The sequence below is a fragment of the Schistocerca gregaria genome, chromosome 8 (genome assembly GCF_023897955.1).
Source record: "Schistocerca gregaria isolate iqSchGreg1 chromosome 8, iqSchGreg1.2, whole genome shotgun sequence".
Classification (NCBI taxonomy): Eukaryota; Metazoa; Arthropoda; class Insecta; order Orthoptera; family Acrididae; genus Schistocerca; species Schistocerca gregaria.
In genome coordinates, this window is record NC_064927.1 from 332,245,323 (window position 1) to 332,264,903 (window position 19,581).

General features: G+C 42.4%; 1 protein-coding gene across 2 annotated transcripts in view; it reads left to right on the plus strand.

Moving 5' to 3' along the window:
* The first annotated feature begins 1,575 nt into the window (after positions 1-1,575).
* LOC126284326 (sodium-coupled monocarboxylate transporter 1-like) overlaps positions 1,576-19,581 on the plus strand; it is a 143,700-nt gene continuing 125,694 nt past the window's right edge. Inside the window, exons 1-2 of one of the 2 annotated variants that reach the window (XM_049983170.1) lie at positions 1,576-1,839; positions 19,141-19,376. In XM_049983170.1, the coding sequence (XP_049839127.1) occupies positions 19,171-19,376 (206 nt within the window). In that variant the 5' untranslated portion in view covers positions 1,576-1,839; positions 19,141-19,170. Of the gene's footprint in view, positions 1,840-5,415; positions 5,947-19,140; positions 19,377-19,581 lie in introns of those variants that run through there. The other variant, XM_049983169.1, reaches the window with a different exon arrangement.

The following is a 19,581-nucleotide window of genomic DNA, read 5'->3' on the forward strand; positions in this document are numbered from 1 at the left end:
GACATTTTGTCACGATGACTACGTTTTCTTTTTTTTCATTTTGTTCGATATAGTTCGTTGCATTCGTTCTGGGCGGAGGTCACAAGACATCCGCTCAAGTTAATCGTTGATTCCTTGACTCAGTTTTTTTTATTCCAGAGAGCACGCACCCCTCTGACCGAACACGCGATCTACCGTGCCGGCTAAACTACTTAGCTACCGGGGGCGGACAACGATACTAATTATATTCCGAGATAGAACTTGCATGGAAACTACAGCCGGCCGCGGTGGTCTCGCGGTTCTAGGCGCGCAGTCCGGAACCGTGCGACTGCTACGGTCGCAGGTTCGAATCCTGCCTCGGGCATGGATGTGTGTGATTTTCTTTACGTTAGTTAGGTTTAAGTAGTTCTAAGTTCTAGGGGACTAATGACCACAGCAGTTGAGTCCCATAGTGCCCAGGGCCATTTTTGGAAACTACAACTACGCTTTCACCACTTTCTAGTAAATGGATGGCAAATTAGGCTTTTCAGGAAAATTCTCCTTCAGAACTTTGCCAAAAATGCATTTTACCTCAAAAATCTCCGGAGCATCATTTTCTACCGTACAGGTCCTCTTTTTAATTGTCTGGAAAACTTTGAAGTGATTGCTTTCAGCGTTCGTTTTGATATTTTTATAACACATTTTTTACACAGTAGACAGATTTAGCTGAGTTCTTTTAGTCTTAAATTTTGTACATTATAATGCAATACATAGCAAATGTTATTTTATGTGATATGGTTTAATTTAATAATAATGGTTCAGTTAATTGGATTTCCAGTATGTGAGAATAATTATGTAATTTGTTAACCTCGGCTAAGGCTACAGTCATACATCACACCTTAATTAGGTTTTAGTGCCTAATCGCGTATTTTCATTTTAACACTTCTCTTTTTATCAGTGACTTAGTCTATAAAGGGCGTTGAAAACATTAAGTCAGCAGTTCCTTGTTATCATTTCTGATGACTTAAAAATCGGTCGTTATAATGAGCTTGTGGTTTAAGTGAGTTACAGTCGGCTCCCCGACGTTTCCAAGTGCATTTCGCATGGGAGTCCCCTTGGAGTTTGGAAGAGTAGGACAGAAATCCTGACTTGTTAATGTTTTCAATAGAGGTGCGACGTGTGCTAATGGCCCGTATGCTACTCACAAACCTATACAAAATTTTAATTAACTCTTTTTATCAACGAAGACATACAAAAACAGATGTATTATTATTTAGTGACGCTAGATAAAATACGCTATCACCGTTTCATGAGTTTTTACATGTAGTTGTTTCATTGTTCGTGCACCTACAGTATGAGAGCGTGCAGTGTGACGCAGTCTTGCGTTGATATTATCCACTTAATTATGCAAACAGAAAAAAGCACTTCTCACCAGAGAAGTTATAAATTAGGGCGCCTGTAAACTATCAGGAAACACAATGAAGCAACAAATCATTGTTCCAGTCATATCTGACGGCCACCCGCGCCACTGTCTGATGCGTTTCTTCTGCGTCCTTTCGGGCTTACTGATAAGCGACCATGTGTTGAGTTCTTGCCGAGTTATGCGGACGGCTTGGGAACGCTACACCGTCATGTCAGTGACTATCGACGGCTTGCCGCGAAGAAACACTCGATTATGTTTTGCAAAGAAAGTAATGAAGAAGACGCCTTCTTTGATTTAGTGTTGGAGGCTGGAACATGAGAACATTAGGTTATTAACTACTTACTATCCACTTCGGTTAATATCTGCTAATTAATTTTCGGCTTAGTTGTGAAACAATGTGTGTCGGAAAGAAATCAATAGACTCCAGTTGGCCATCACACCGATGGATCACCTGAACGGTAATTTGTCTAGCATACTGACCGAATGGACAATACTCTGTCGAAAGTGACATCATTGTCTTTGAAGAGGGAATGTACCGCCTTAATGGTATTTATTAAGCTCCGGCTGTCTCTTAAATGGGAGTAGTGCGACGTGGTTATATTTGAACTGACAGTGTTCCGAGTGCTGTAATTCGGGCCGTATACGTCGTAAGACGCTGACCCAACATCGTACGCATGTTTATTAATCAGTGGCCTCATGGAGTGTGCTGAAAAAATAATAGTTCCACTCTCTTCTACCAGGTGAAAATACGGCACTGAAGCAGTCTGAATGTGAATTGTTTCACGTCTCAAGGTCAGTTTGCTGTTTGTCACTTGGAGACGAGTGTTGATTTCTTTTTGTGAATTGATTGATGATGTATAGGAATAAGAAGGTTGACGTTTTGTGCGCGAAACGTAATGGCTATTGAAGTACCATGCACGGCTGGAAAGTTCTTTTTGCCACAAGAGCAGTGCAACATTGCTCGAATATCGTCGATAGAAAAAGCTGAGAAGAAGTCCCATGTAAATAAATGCGTTAAATACAAGAAACTTGTAGATAAAAATGAATTAGGTGGTGTGTCAGGAAGAGGGAAAAGGCCCATTCTCGTGGCAGTTGTTGATGTGAAGCTGCTGCAGCTATATCTGCCCGTGCAGCACATGCCTCAAATTCTGCAGCCAGTGTTCTAGCTCTGTCACAGGAACTCTCTCTTGTAGTCAACAGTTAAACCGATTTTGAGACGCTTTCCCTACAAGATTCAGAATGCCCATCTGCATCTACATCTACATCCATACTCCGCAAGCCAACTGACGGCTTGTGGTGGAGGGTACTTTGAGTACCTCTATCGATTCTCCCTTCTATTCCAGTCTCATATTGTTCGTGGACAGAAGGATTGTCTGTATGCCTCTTTATGGGCTCTAATCTCTTTGATTTTATCCTCATGGTCTCTTCGCGAGATACCCTTAAGAGGGAGCAATAAACTGCTTGACTCCTCGTTGGAGGTATGTTCTCGAAACTTCAACAAAAGCCCGTACGCAGCTACTGAGCATCTCTCCTGCAAAGTCTTCCACTGGAGTTTATCTGTCATCTCCGCAACGCTTTCGCGATTACTAAATGATCCTGTAAAGAAGCGCTCTGCTCTCCGTTGGATCTTCCCTATCTCTTCTATCAACCCTATCTGGTACGGATGCCACACTAGTGAGCAATATTCAAGCAGTGGGTGAACAAGTGTACTGTAACCTACTTCCTTTGTTTACGGATTGCATTTCTTTAGGATTCTTCCAATGAATCTCAGTCTGGCATCTGCGTGATCATCCCTTTTTAAATCACTCCTAATGCCTACTCCCGGACAATTTATGGAATTAACTGCTTCCAGTTACTGACCTGCTATATTGTAGCTAAATGATAAAACATCTTTCTTTCTATGTATTCGTAACACATTACACTTGTCTGCATTGAGATTGAATTGCCATTCCCTGCACCATGGGTCAATTCGTTGCAGATCCTCCTGCATTTCAGTACAATTTGCCATTGTTACAACCTCTCGATGTACTACAGCATCATACGCAAAAAGCCTCAGTGAACTTCCGATGTTATCCACAAGGACATTTATGTGTATTGTGAATAGCAACGGTCCTACGACACTCCCCTGCGGCACACCTGAAATCGCTCTTACTATGGAAGACTCCTCTCCATTGAAAATGATATGCTGCGTTCTGTTATCTAGGAACTCTTCAATCTAATCACATAATTGGTCTGATACACCATACGCTCTTACTTTGCTCATTAAACGACTGTGGGGAACTGTATCGAACGCCTTGCGGAAGTGAAGAAACACGGCATCTACCTGGGAACCTGTGTCTATGGCCCAAGTCTCGTGGACGAATAGCACGAGCTGGGTTTCATATTACCGTCTTTTTCGAAACCCATGCTGAGTAGATTTCTAGTATCCAGAAAAGTCATTATACTGGTACATAATACGTATTCCAAAATTCTACAACTGATCGACGCTAGAGATATAGGTCTATAGTTCTGCACATCTGTTCGACATCCCTTCTTGAAAACGGCGATGACCTGTACCCTTTTCCAACCCTTTGGAAAGCTACGCTCTTCTAGAGACCTATGGTACAAATGGTTCTGTGCACTATGGGACTTAACATCTGTGATCATCAGTCCCCTAGAACTTAGAACTACTTAAACCTAACTTAAAAAAATCACACACATCCATGCCCGAGGCAGGATTCGAACCTGCGACCGCAGCGGTCGCGCTGTTCCAGACTAAAGCACCTAGAACCGCTCAGCCACCGAGGCGGCCACCTACGGTACACCGCAGCAAGAAGGGGGCAAGTTCCTCCGCGTACTATGTGTAAAATCGAACTGGTATCCCATCAGGTCCAGCGGCCTTTCCTCTTTTGAGAGATTTTAATTGTTTCTCTATCTTTCTGTCGTCTATTTCGGTATGTACCATTTTGTCATCTGTGCGATAATCTAGAGAGGGAACTACAGTGCACTCTTCCTCTGTGAAACAGCTTTGGAAAAAAAGAGATTTAGTATTGCAGCCTTTAGTCTGTCATCCTCTGTTTCAGTACCATTTTGGTCTCAGAGTGTCTGGACATTTTGTTTTGATCCACCTACCGCTTTGACATAAGACCAAAATTTCTTACGATTTTCTTCCAAGTCAGTGCACAGAACTTTACTTTCGAATTCATTGAACCCCTCTCTCATACCCCTACTAACACTACATTTTGCTGCACGTAATATTTGTTTGTATTCAAGAGTTTCGCTATGTTTATGTTTGCTGTTCAGTTCCCTTTGCTTCCGCAGTAGTTTTTTAACTCGGTTGTTGTACCACGGTGGCTCTTTTCCATCACAGTACGCCCGAAGGTAAAACGCCGAGATTTTGGCCTACGTTTTTTGGCTCGCATGGAAGTTTATGACGTGTGGCTAGGGAATTTTATTGGGACGGGCGAGGCTCATTTAACTCTGCAAGGCGCCGTGAATGCGCACAACTGTCACATATGGAGTTTCACTCTGCTACATGCTGTGCAGGAACATCCACTGCACTCATCTTACGTGGTGTGGCTTCACAAGCTGCTTCATTCCGTTTCTCTGCAAGAAGATGACCCCTCTTGGGTCTGTCAGGTATACATTGGCATCTGTGCGTTAGAAGGAACTCTTTATGCAACAGGCGATTCTAGCTTTGCAAGAACGCAACTGTATACACAGCACTGTATTCTTGCAGTACAGGGCAACATCACGTATCGCATGTGTGGGGCTCAAAATACCTCCGACCTACATCCATGTAACTTCTGGTAGTGGAAATATCTGAAAGGATGTATTCTTAGTCTTTCTGATTACACGGGATATCCTGTGAGGAACTGTGAGCCATGCCATGTTACACATCCAGCAGGTTGCTGAGAAGGGAGACCATCCTGAACAATGGTGTAACACGTGACGATATCTTAATAAACGTGCCAGGCTCAGCATTATCATGAGTGTTACCCACTTCCTCTGCACCCACGCCACGTTCTGGCTGACTACAGTGCCATATTTTCACCTGGTGGCACAAATTGGAACTGTTATCCTTTCGGCTTACTCCGTTAGCGCACCGATTAATCGACATACCCTACGATGTTTCAGTGCCCTGAAATACACACAGCCCGCACAACAGCACTCGGAACACCGCAAGCTTAATTATAAACAACCCGTACGTTGCACTTTTGACAGTACTGAACGAATACAGCACTCATTATTTGATTAGAGCTTCTGGTTTTGTGCTGAAATAAATGTTTCCAAATGTGAGTACAGAGGCTCCCTTGATTGCATGCAGTACAGAGGGTTACTTCAAGCGCAACACTAAAATGAGTAGTGTCATGATGTAGACTATGTTTTCTGTTATTACCGGTCTTCGTCACTTATGGTCGATGAAATAATGACCCCACATTGTCTAAGCGTGAGTTTGTCGTGAATTCATATAGCAGCATATTGAAACTTCCTGTTATGAGCACTATTTTACTATTCATAGCTGCCTTTATGTACAAGGGTTCGACGGCGCAAACTCTTCCTTGATAGTTTGGGACGATGAGGAGGTAAGAACAGCCATTTTTAAAGTTGAAAATATGGGAGGACGTTTTGTAGAAACTGTGGCATAGTTTAAGACACACTTTTATGCAATGTATATTCGCTCGTACAGCTGCATGGTATCTTTGCAAATTCGAAGTGGGCTCTCATTAATAAAATAATTTTTCATTGTCTCAACTCTGGTTTCTTGGTGCGATGTTATGTATTGTATTGATTACGCAAAACACATTTTTAGCCTTGTTGCTCTCACTTCATAGTTATTGTACGGCATAGATTTCGTGTTATAAGCCAGTCGCCTAGTATACAACTGATCCCAAACATGCAAATCAAGCAGACATAAACATGTGAACCCTTTGGTGTGTCAATTTTTAGCTTAAGTAATACAAGTTGGTATTTGTTGACTATTTGGACGCAGGTAAATATATATTTTAGAAAATTCATTAGGACAGCATCTACAACAGTTATGAATATTACACTGAAATAAAGTTATGCCCACAGGAATTGGAATTTGCTTCATTTACTACTTACGAATGAAGGCATCCACATTTTCACCTGCTTAATATATAACAGATGCAGAAGACTTGTACATAGAGGAAAAGCGTGTAAGGCTGACTCAGTTAGAAACGTTAGATATTTACAAAGAGAAGTGTGTATCCCCACATTTACTACTGAGTGACCAAACTCATTCCCATTATACAACCTATTTAAACCATGTTACTACCTCTACATAAGGGAAGGATGTAAGTTTATTTGTAAATAGATAATCACACAAATTCCCTTCCCTGAGCTTCTCTACAGTATGTATTTATTCGTAAAGAAGTGATTGTCAAAATTGTCTACAGTTTTATAGTGTAAGCGAAGAATCGTTGCACTAAGAAGTTGAAAAGTTTGTCCTTATTTCCCATTTTTGGGATCAGTTATGTAATAGAAAATGGGTCTATAACCAAAAACCTAGGTCCTACAGTAACGGTAAGGATTACGAAACGGTGATCAAAAGTGTCTCGTTTACTTAAAACAGTAAAATAATTAGACTGTTCACATTTCAGAAATAAACAGCTGTTGAAAACGGTTCTATAATGAACAAAAGAATATTTTTACAACCGTTTATCGGATGTCAATGATAGACCCATAAGCGTTAGAACTAAAGTGGACGTTGAGACCCTAGACGTTGTATTGTTTGTGAGCCGACATAATATGAATTCAATTTATCTTAAAGATGCATGTACGGCGCTTCTCTAAATTTTTCCTGGAGCGTCTCGTAGGTGCTACGAAAAGCATGCATGCGGAACAAACACCGGTAGCAGTTACTTCTGTAAAATATCTGGGAGTGTACGTGCGGAACGAATTGAAGTGGAATGATCATATCAAATTAATTGTTGGGAAGGCGGGTACCAGATTGAGATTCATTGGGAGAGTCCTTAGAAAATGTAGTCCATCAACAAACAAGGTGGCTTACAAAACACTGGTTTGACCTGTTCTTGAGTATTGCTCATCAGTGTGGGATCCGTACAAGGTTTGGTTGACGGAGGAGATAGACAAGATCCAAAGAAGAGCGACGCGTTTCGTCACAAGGTTATTTGGTAAGCGTAGTAGCGTTACGGAGATGTTTAGCAAACTCAGGTGGCGGACTCTGCAAGAGAGGCGCTCGGCATCGCGGTGTAGCTTGCTGTCCAGGTTTCGAGAGGGTGCGTTTCTGGATGAGGTATCGAATATATTGCTTCCCTCTACTTATACCTCCCGAGGAGATCACGAATGTAAAATTAGAGAGATTCGAGCGTTCACGGAGGCTTTCCGGCAGTCGTTCTTCCCGCGAACTATACGAGACTGGAACAGGAAAGGGAGGTAATGACAGTGGCACGTAAAGTGGCCCACGCCACACATCGTTGGGTGGCTTGCGGAGTATTAATGTAGATGTAGATGTAGATTGACACCTCTTATGCCTGTATCTATTGTTTCTAGTATTAGTTTTGCTAACATTCTGAACATATACACTTATCAGCAGAAAATTTCGGTTCCTGATCTTTTATTACCTTTGTACCTCGGATTAATACGTTCAGAATTAGAAACAAGAGATTGAGTACAATTTTTTGCATTTACTCGTGAAAGTTTTTCTTATACCAATCATTAGTGTTCTTGCTATTTTAAGATGAGCTCTGTACGCAGCTGTTCATTTGCAGGGCTGTGGTTCCTGCGTTCGTTCCGTTGACTGTTGAGTGTACAATACGAGAGCAATGGCTGGCTATCCTTATTTCCACTGAGCTGATAAACCAAGAAACAGGGTATTTGACACATAATTTACTTTAACAGATCCTACCGGTTTGAGGCACGCGTCCTCTTGCTGCAGTGTCTTCAAGCTGTCTGACCGTCTTGAAGGAAGGAACCCCATGCAGCGGATAGAATCTCAATGCGATATTAGCTGCCACTTGCATTGGCCTAAAGTGATTGAGAAAACATTGTTTTGCAAACCGCCAAGAATTCCTCTCCTATGGCAACCTCTTCATCACAGAGTAGGACTTGCAACCTACGTACTTCGTTATTTGCTGTACGTATCCCAACCTCCGTCTTCCTCTACAGTTTTTATCTCTTTAAGTCCCTGTAGTACCATGTTAGTTACCCTATGAAGTCTTAAAAGAAGTCCTATCATACTGTCCCTCGAACATGTCAGTGTTTTCCATATATTCCCTTCCTCCTCGATTCGACGGACAGCCTCCTCACTTTTTATCTCATAGATCAGCCAAATTTTCAACATTATTCTGTATTACCGCATCTCAAACGCTTCGATTCTCCTTTTTTTTTACGGTTTTCCCGAAGTCCATATTTCAGAGCCATACAATCCTGAGCACCAAACGTACTTTTCCAGAAAAATCTTCAACAAGCTAAATTATATAACTTTTAAGTTTATTTGCTTCTTCTACAGCCTTATCTTCACAATAAATGTGACTTGACTCACTAAAGGTTGCTTCTAGTATTTTTGTCATTGCATAATGTTTGCAGGCGTTCATGTTCCAGTAATAAACTCCTGTACTGGTATATGTTGAGTTTCACTTTTGGGGAAATTGCTTTCTCTTTTGTCAGTGCGTTTATTGTATGATAATAATAATTACCCCCTGAAGTGCAGTAGGAGTGTGAGACCGAGTTAAAAGCTCGTTGGCTTCGTCCGCCTCTAGGGTAAGGAGGCACACCCGTCGAATTGCCGAATTACTGTTCTGCTAACTGCCTGGAAATGGAATGAACAGTGCTGGCTGTCGAAATGAGAGCATTAATGGTGTATTTGACTTCCAGTCAGAGATCTTAATTATTAATCACTCTTGGCTACAATTTACTACTGAAAAGTTTGTTTCGCACATGCTTAAGTTCTATGAGTGCGACAAACAGCTTGGTCTGCGAACTCTTTCAAGCTTTTACTAAGTCTTGAACACCGCGTTACAGTTCAAAGTCCATCAAATCAACTGCGTAAACTTTTCCGAGTCAAGAACTCATAAAGAAATTTAATGTCATTATGTTTGCCAGAAAAATTTCAAAATTTTTCAGTAGCAACTAATGCACCACACATCCAAATAAGTCTTATCCCTACTAACTCATAAAACCGACTTTCGACGGCTAGTATGATCGATGTCCTTAATTAGCCCGCAGTATACTGTTGAAAACCTCCCAAAATGCATTGTCGTACATGTTACTGTTAAAAATACGTATGTAAACGTATCACATAACTAGAATTGTAGATCTACAGGTACGTATTAACCTATATTGCCGTTATAGTTAACTTTTCTTCAAATTATGTTTGTGCAAATCTTTTCTCGTCAGAATCAACAGTTCCATTTATTGCTCAAATTCCATTGAGGTAGTAAAAACGCCTTTTACCGATCTTCGGTGGCGTTTGTTAGTCTGAACTTATTGCCATCGCCAGAGGTACCTGGGTACTGGAGTGCCGGCTGAGGGGCGGGGCAGAGGGCGGTTCACGGAAGCAGAGAGACGCCGCGGTGGTTTCTGAACATTTGCCTCAGGCGGTACGGGTGTGCGTTGTCCCACTCGTCGAATTCCGCTCACTCAGCGGTTTCGTCACCCTGCCTTACTGCGGACGCACCCCGTTGCCCGTGGCCCAGTTGCGACGGCAACGGCAAGGTACGCTACGCCAGCAGTGGACTCTTCGACGACGACTGCGCGCCGGCTGCCGGTGAGAAGTGACTCGCACCACGCCGACCTGCTCCGAGCGACGGCGAAGACTGGTGTGCAGATGTTGTCTACAGCAGCCGGCACGCGAACAGCTGCTACTCGGCAGGGATCGAACGTACTGCAGCAAGGCGTGGTCGTGCCCGCTGCTGGCTGGCTCCGGGTCCTTGGCGCCCTCAGAGGGTCGAACCATAGTCTGGAACTGAAGTCCTCCGTTGGCAGCTTCATCTCTCCGCCCATGCAGCACAGCAGTCTCCCAAGAGAGCTGTGACACTATACTTGCCCCTCACATTTATGCTGGCCAGTGCACTTATGTTTTGTAAATGCGTCTCTTCAAGTCACGTAGAGACACAGAATAGTTTTCTCCACAGCGACGGTTTCGATGGCGGTTTGGGGCTAGAGTTACACGCACTTTAAATAAGCTCGCCGTTTCGACAAAACTTGCGCCCATGTCGGCCCATCATAGTTTGCTACTTTGCGTTGCACAAAGTCACTGACAACAAGCTCGTGGCTGGTTTACGGGTACGGGTGTAATACACTGCTACAAAGTCGCACTAAAGCGGCGACGCCGCTACATTACTAATTTTTGACCATAAGAGAATGTAGGTATGTTCGATTGTCGCTAACTAATGTACTCGTAGCAGTCGGTCTACAGAGCAGGTATTTATACAGACGCACACCTGTTCGTTAATGAAAACCCCACACTCTAACCTATCGGCTCACCTTCTGCTCTCCTGCCAGGTTAGGTCTACTTCGTGGGCGGTAAATCACGCCAGTAGAAGAAACTCAGATTTCGTCTGATCTAATCTGACGGTTCTGATACGTTACAGTAATATTCGTGAGTGTTCTGCGTGCCGTTCAAAGAACCTAGGCCAGTATTACGACCCACTTCATTAGCAGTATACCATCCTCTGTAAGTGCGCTGGATCTTCAACAGTGTTCACAGTTTGTATTGACATTACTGTTACTTCCCATGTGCTTTACATATGATAATCTCCAGCCCAACTTCAGTTATTTCCCCTCAATAACTGCAAATTTAAAAACGGAAAAATTAATTTTGTTAGAAATGGTTTTTTTAATGTCAGTTCCTACGTTGTTCAAAATTGATAGTGTATAATAATGAATACTCTTAGCTGTATACCCAGAAAGCAAAATAATGGAGTTGACGCAAGGGAAAAGTTAACCAAAAATTGCAGTTACTTCATTGTACTGGCCCACATACTTGATTCCTTGCAAAATTTCAATACTTCAAGTTAACGCAGTACTTTGCCCAATTTTCTGATGAAATATAGCTAAGTTCAAAGAGCTAATTATTCAAGCAATTAGTAGAATAAAACTTTAAAGTCTGTAATAAAATATTTTCCAAACCTCAACAGAATCTTGGTATTCTTACAGTCACGTTGCTTTATTTATATTTAGTAACGAACTAATAAACGTGAAACCTGTAGCGTGAAATTCATCACTATACGAGAAGCAAACACACTGATGGAGAATACTCACACCCCCAAAAAATAGGTAATATAGATTTCTGAGATTCTGGGAATGCATTTGTCTAAGATAACATATGTAAGGGATTTACACCGCTAGATTTCCGGTTAATGTAAGCGCGAGGTAAACCGTGGCGAATGTGAAATGCTGGTACATTTATAACCGGTGTAACCACCAAAATGTTGAATACAGATATACAGACGCGGATACATTGTGTTGTACAGGTGCTGGATGTAAATTTGTGGGATGAAATTCCATGCGTTTTGCACTTAGTCAGTCAGTACAGGAACAGTTAATGGTGTCCCCTATGTGTTCGATTGGAGACAGGTCTGCTGATCGATTGACCGGGCCATGACAACATGTCGACACTCTGTAGTGCATGTTGCGTGACAACAACGGTAGGTAGGTGAGCGTTATCATGCTGGAAAACACCTCTGGAATGCTATACATGAATGGCAGCACAAAGATCTAATAACCGACTGACGTTTGCAGTCAAGGTGCTTGCTATAACCATGAAGATGCTCCTGCTGTCATACCAAATCACGTCCCAGACGATGACTCTAAGTGTCCTGCATCCTGCCCCCCCCCCCCCCCCCCCCCCAGTGAGCCCACACTTAACGCAACTGAGGTCGTAAATGGCGTTGGCTTGGGGTCAGTGGAATTCTTTCGACAGGGGGTCTGGCATGTAGTTTCCCTTGAAGTAATAGATTTGTAACAGTTTATTGTGTAACTATGGTGCCAGCTGCTGCTCAAACTGCTGCTACAGATGCATTGCGAGACACCGGAGCCATACGCCGAAACCAGTTGTCTTCCCTCTTGGTAGCCCTATGTGGCCATCCAGTGCCCAGTCATCTTGCAGCCATACTTTCTCGTGACCACCGCTGCCAGCAATCATGTACAGTGGGTACATTTCAGTAAAATCTTTCTGCAAAATTGCAGAATGAACATCCAGCTTCTCGTTGCCCAATTTTACCGCTTCGTTCACGTTCAGTGAGGTGCTGATTGTGACGGTCTTCGTTCCATGAAAGGTATTCTTGACTGACATCAACTCATCATACCCAGTCTCTTAGTTAACTAACGCTAAAGGTCTTTGCAGCCTGTAAAGCAAACCTGATTTGCGTCCTCGTATGACGCTACTAGCGCCACCCTTATGCGAATGGCGGAAAATTTGAATCCATGTCATCTTTCAGATGTAAGAACAATTCTACCAACTAACGTGTATGTCACATGATGCCTTTTTGGTGTTGCTATTTTTTTCCGTCAGTATATTTCGTCCATACAAAATGTAGTTTTATATTATGGTGCAAAGATCTTTAACAGGACGTGACATTGTTGACACATATCGCTACACACTACTGATTAATTTTTGCCACACTTTCACGGTTAATTTTAATTACGATCTACTGGGTATATTTGCTATAAGGAAAGCTTTGCGGTATTCTTGTTGGGATCGCGTTTTTCTGGCGTGGTCACAGGGTCCTCTTTGTCAGCAGAGGGCAGTCAGTGAATCACCTTAAGAAGGAGCTAGGCAGTTTTTGTTGAAGTAAGGCTGTGCCTTGCTTCAATTTCTTGTCAAAAGAGCCAGTGTATCTACTGCCTCTGAGCTGAAGGCGCCATGCTGCCTGTACTGTAGGGAGACGATTGTCCGTTAAAGTGGAGGTATGGGAATTGACTGAGTGATCTGACATGTTTTAACTGGAAACCCTCCAAAATAATGAATTAGGAATACAATGGCTACTAAATGAAACAAGAATTACAATTAATTCGGCTTATTCCGTTAAGCTGACTCATGAAGTTGTAAGGTAACGATATAGTTTCGCCCTTAACATATTATTTTAAATATAGATACGTTATCTACTCATCAAGCCAAGGAGTTTGATGATATGCATGCTTTGCTTCAAGTAAAGTGAGACTAATTTGCACAGTACGGAGAGTAATCGTTCATACGTGACCAACATGAACTCGATACTAACAAGCATTCCCTACGTTGCTTGTTAATAGTCACATACTATCGCAATCACTCTGAACTCAAATGGATGCAGAGAGTTCCCAGCCCTCGAGATAAGTAGAACATGGAATGCATTTCGAGAGGGGCCATGAAAAGACGACCCTTCGCAGTGGGGAGGCAGGCACCTTTAGTGAAGCCCGAAACTGGTCGTTTATGTCTGTGCACAGATAAGAATAGGCCATTAAGGGAGCTTCTCTGATTCACACCTGAGGTTAGTGGAAAGAAACATCTTAACATAGCAGGGATTCATGTACTTGCGGAATTCGCATTTATGAAGAATGTTCACTCACACAAAATAAAGTTAATAGTGGGTCAGAGACGACTGCACAGAACACACATAGAAAGATTACACCCGATGCCTGGGAAAGCTTCCAGGAAAGGAATGCTACCAGAATCACAACGGGATGTCTTTGAAAAGCAAGAAAACCATTGTTGCTTGGTTTCTTTTTTCAAAACAGAAAATAGGCCACAGTGGAAAGCACCTCTTTTTTTTTAACAAATATTCGCATATCACGTGATGAAAGCGTGAAGGACACGAGGATCCACGTGGATAGATCGTGTATGGGTGGTGTCTGAAGGGATAGGAGCGATATATGAGTGCTATAGGCCAGAAGGGAAATTGTTTTCACCCCACTGTGCTTCTCAAGCCTCATCGGGCCTAGAAATGACACTAGTCGTACCAAAATCAGAACTGGCCGCTACAACTTGTGGTAGGGAATGAACACAAGATATAGTGGGGGGGGGGTGAAAAAGAAATACAGGACGGTCTTGTCAGAGAGAAGAGGAGAGGAGAGGTCTCTGCAGACCAGGGCTGTTGGTAGAAGGGAGAGAAGTCTCTTTAGACCGAGCCGATGTAGACAGACCACTTCCTGTTCTGTCAGCCTAGAGGAGCTTTTTAGTGAACACTTGCGTTCACAGGGATTGAAAGTCTCGTAACATCTCCAGAGTGGAGATTATGGGTTTGGGCCTGACTTAGTCACGTTCTACAGAACATTTAAAGAGGGCAGAGGTGTACATGTCGCTAAGCCAGAGCGAGTGGACACTGCCAGTAGTTTATCTGGGGAAAAATACACTCTCTTTCGCTTCACGAAAACTCAGGGCGGTTTCCGACTGTTGATAGAGCCAAGGCCAGAATAGCATTGAGGGTTCTAGTTCCACACAGTATAGATGCGCAGCTGTCATCATATGCGACTGCCCACCACAGCAGCCGCCGATAAAGCACGGTAAACATCGCGTTTGCTCAGGCGATCAGTAAGTGAGTCACTGGCTTGTGTGTGCACTTCAATTCTATTGGAGACTGGAGCTGTGCTCCGTATTTGTTTTCTCATTACCTCGTCTCAATGCTACCCAAGCGTCGTGTGTATGTTCATAGGGCTTAAAAGTTGAGAAAGGTATCGGTAAATATACGTTATTATCCAGCTAAAATAGCATAGACAGTAGGACATATTGAAGTGTTGGGAGGGTAAATTATTTTGTTTTGTGATAATTGTATTGTAAGTTACGCTAGGGGGTCCTTCCTCAGGTAGGAACGCGTTTGAAAGGTTGTCATGTGTTCATGTTTATCACGATTAATTTCGTTTGGATTGTAAATTCATTATGAAGATCTTTCCAATTATAAAGGATTTTTCTGTTGTCACCAACTATACACTTGAGGCCAATGTGTATGGTGAATGTCTAAAAAAAAATATTTAGTATAGGTAACAGTTGTTTGGGTGTGCTAGAGTAGAGGCTACCCCTTCCTCACTGAAATATTTTAGGGAATGTATGACATCTGTTATTCTGATGTCTAGTCGAGACTTCATCTGGGATCTCCTTATCTTGCAGGCCCTGGATTCACAGGCAATTTGCCTCTCTCAGATATCTCCTTGTGGCAAATGCTAAGGCCAGGTCATAACGACTGGGGGAGTCCGTTAGAAAATATTTGACCAGCAGTAACAGAATTTATATCTTAATATATCATAAAAATGGAATTGGGTTAAGAATGTACTAATCGTGTGAATGAAACTAGTACTGTCATGAAACTGCATTGATTGTCCTGAAGCTAGTATGAGAGACAAACAACACCAAAGAAGGGAATGCATTGAATCTATGGCCGGAGTTACTAGCAAATGTTTTTTAAATCTAAATATAAGTCTTAATGTTAATGGAGTCCAACAAACGGTACTCGTGATCTCCTCGGGAGGTATAAGTAGAGGGAAGCAATGTATTCGATACCTCATCCAGAAACGCACCCTCTCGAAACTTGGACAGCAAGCTACACCGCGATGCAGAGCGCCTCACTTGCAGAGCCTGGCACTTGAGTTTGCTAAACGTCTCCGTAGCGCTATCACGCTTACCAAATAGCAATGTGACGAAACGCGCCGCTCTTCTTTCGATCTTCTCTACCTCCTCTGTCAGCCCGACCTGGTACGGATCCGACACTGATGAGCAATAAACAAGTATAGCTGGAACCAGTGTTTTGTAAGCCACCTCCTTAGTTGATGGACTACATTTTCTAAGGACTCTCCCAATGAATCTCAACCTAGCACTCGCCTTCCCAACAATTAATTTTATATGATCATTCCATTTCAAATCGTTCCATACGCATACTCCCAGATATTTTACAAAAGTAACTCCTACCAGTGTTTGTTCCGCTCTCACATAATCGTAAAATAAAGGATCCTTTTCCTATGTATTCGCAATGCATTACCTTTTAGTGCTGGAAAAAGTCAGCTCACTCTCTCTCTCTCTCTCTCTCTCTCTCTCTCTCTCTCTCTCTCTCTCTCTCTATCTCTATCTCTCTGTGGAAACTGAGGTGGGCCCTAGCCGACAGTGTCCAGTTTCTCTCTTTAACCACCAGTTTACTTGCACAGCCACATCTGGCAATTCTCAAGTTGCATAAAGTTTTTGTGAAGTCAACTATGGGCGGCTTCTGAAACTCTGAAAGGCACCGAAAAATATGGGTACTCTCTCCATATTCTAGATATTATCCACAATATCCTGTGCGTTCCAAGGAAACACAGATTCCAATGTTTTGTGCACAATAGCGCCTTCCTAGTTCTTGCTAAAAACAGATCTACTTTTCTTTCTATTCTGGGCCGTAAAACGTTGGTTCCTGGGAACCTTATTTTACAGGAGATCGTATCTTTGTGGGCTGCTGTAAGTCTGACGCCCAAGCGCTATACTAAAAAGAGAGAACGGTGGACAGCAAGACAACGACCTGCGTGCCTCCTGTTACGTCCTTCTGATAAGTGCTCTTAGTCTACATGGCTCTGCTGCTAGCCTGAGAACTGTCGCCTTATGCCACTCTGCTTTCAACGCCCTCTTACTTTTAAATAAAGCATGAAAATTCAAATAAAAATGTAAATTATGGCAAGTGACTGCTGACAACCACTAGCAATGTTATGCATTTCTTTTTTTGATTTCATTACGTATTCTGCTTATAAATATGTTATGGGACAGTTTTGAGAAAGAAAACCAGTATTAAAATTTCCACCCATATTCTGTTTACACATCAAAGGACGAGACATATCTGACCAGATTCATTGCTTTCCGTCCACAATTTGGTGTTCCCAATGCACCTGACACGCGCCGCCAGAGTGCTTGGTGTGAAGAAGTCGGCCTTTTGCCACGAAATTGCTCCATCCAGTAACCACTTCGTATTTGTCAATCTGCATTTTAAACATCAAGAGTGCGAAATATGTCTATTATTCTTCCAATTTTTTTGTAAAATAGACGATATTCTTGTCTGTCACGTTTTTTTGGTTTTAAATTAGGAAGTTTTAGATGGAGTTCAGCGTTTCGTGGTCATTAGATTGCTAACCACGGCGAGCGCACTCGTCCCGTAGCTATTGTTTGGTGCTGATGGGTACACGGTCTCTTGACTTTGGGAAAAGTAAGTGTCGTAATTGAGCTATCTTGATCCATATCCTGAAAACTTCCATTTTTGTTAACTTTACCATGTAAATTGTGTTCCTTAATGTTATTATAATTTGCGAAATATTTTTGTACCGTTAACTTTGATTTTCCAAGTTGCCAAATGAGCAGACACTGTCGAACTTTCTGATCAGTCGTCGCCTCCTTTTGGTACCTTCTCACAGTCTTAGCGTCATCTCGTAATGTTTTCCAGTAATTTTTACTGTGTCATTTGTCAGTTATTACAGGAAATAAATGTCTTTGAATCTCAATCGGGACTTAAATTTCATAATCCTTTACATTGTTCTACAACTTTTCTGTGATTAGACGAGCTACTAATAATAAGGTAACCTACTGCACACCTAAGTTTGTTTTTCTGTGACGGCAATATTATTGTACACAGCGGCCAAACTCAACTATCATTTCCATCGGGAATTCAGAGAAAAGAGCTAGTATTGCACTCGCTCGTCTTTCATGATCAAATATTTGTTTTATAAAGAGCGCCGTGCGCTCCTCGTCCCTGGTATGCAACTACATGTTGTTGTAATGGCAGCGAAAACTCCTCCTATGTTTTGAGTAATCGGAAAAAGTGCATTGCCACGCGAACACAGGCAAAGACGTAAGCCTACTTACGCCGCCAACAACATAGGAGAACGCACCACAACTTCAAAACTATGACAAGTTGTATATTGTGTAGCAGAACAGCTACCAAAATAAATGGACAATAACATCATGTAAGTTAAAAATAAAAAATAGGCCTCACCGACGATAGGACAAAAGTGCTGAAACATGTATGGGTGAAACAAAAGAAAAAAGGTGTCCTGCATAAGGCGGAACTTCTCATCCCATTTTCTTAGCAAGCACGGGGACAACAAGAAAAACTGCACCACAAGATGATTATTAATACATATTAGTTCAAAATTGGAAATCCTCATTTATCCAAAATCAGAATAAAAAAGTATCTTATTATTGGGTAATCCTTAAACAATTTATCAGAATATTTCGATTGGTGGGTACAAATATCAGTTAACAGTGATGTTCATGTTACACATAAATATCGCAGCTCTCTAAGAGCCCTACTCGACCATGCGATTCGTCTAACAACATCCCATCAAAAGGGAAGATCCAACCTGACGGACACTTCACCATCAGCTGCGTCATAAGCCCTCATTTCGTGATCTGCGGCAGAGAGAGTTGAGACCTTGCACTAATGTTAGCGCGTAATCTGATCATCAGAAATTTTGCACTGCTTATCTTCCCTTCTCTGCTCCTCTTCCACCATCAGGATCGCAGCGACCGCCTGCAGGCCACGTGCAGAAATACTACCTCACCGTAGCATCGTTGGCTGCAGTGGACATTCCAGAACTGACGACCATACCGCTCTGAACGAGTCGGCACAGTTTTATAACACAATGATTTGTCATTTTGGACACTTGGGTTCGTATCTAAGTCGTACCACTGGTCCGCAGTACCTTCGTGTTTTGTTGTTATCTTCGACAAGTACTAAAGCACCTGTCCATTATTTTTACACCCCATGTTCTTCCACATGAACTGCTGTCTGTAGACTCTGATGATGACTCTGACTAGATTTTAATGACAGAAGAATTACTTGTAGTAGTTATAAGTTTATGATTTCCAACAGTACAGTTACTGAACGCGCCAGCCGGAAACTATGGAAGTGATTTCGGAACCCACAGCGGCGGACAGTCGCCTCTTGTTTGGCATCGCCGACTACGTCATCTTCAGCGCCATGCTGCTCGGCTGCGTGGCCATCGGCGTCTACTTTGGATTCTTCAAGGTCGCCGTCAACGCCGAGCAGTACCTGCTAGGCGGACGCCGCTTGGCTATGTTTCCCGTAGCTGTTTCGCTGGTAGCCAGGTAAATAGACACTCCCCACACGGGTGATACGTTGCCTGGGAGGCAGAAGCTGATCTTAGGCACAGAGAATTATAATTTCACAAACAAAAATTTCTGCATGTGCATCAAGAGCATTAATGTTGACATATCTTGCTCAAATAATTGGTATTTAATAGCCAGCTCTCAATGCATACATTTTTTTTTAATTTGTAAAGAAAATGCAGAT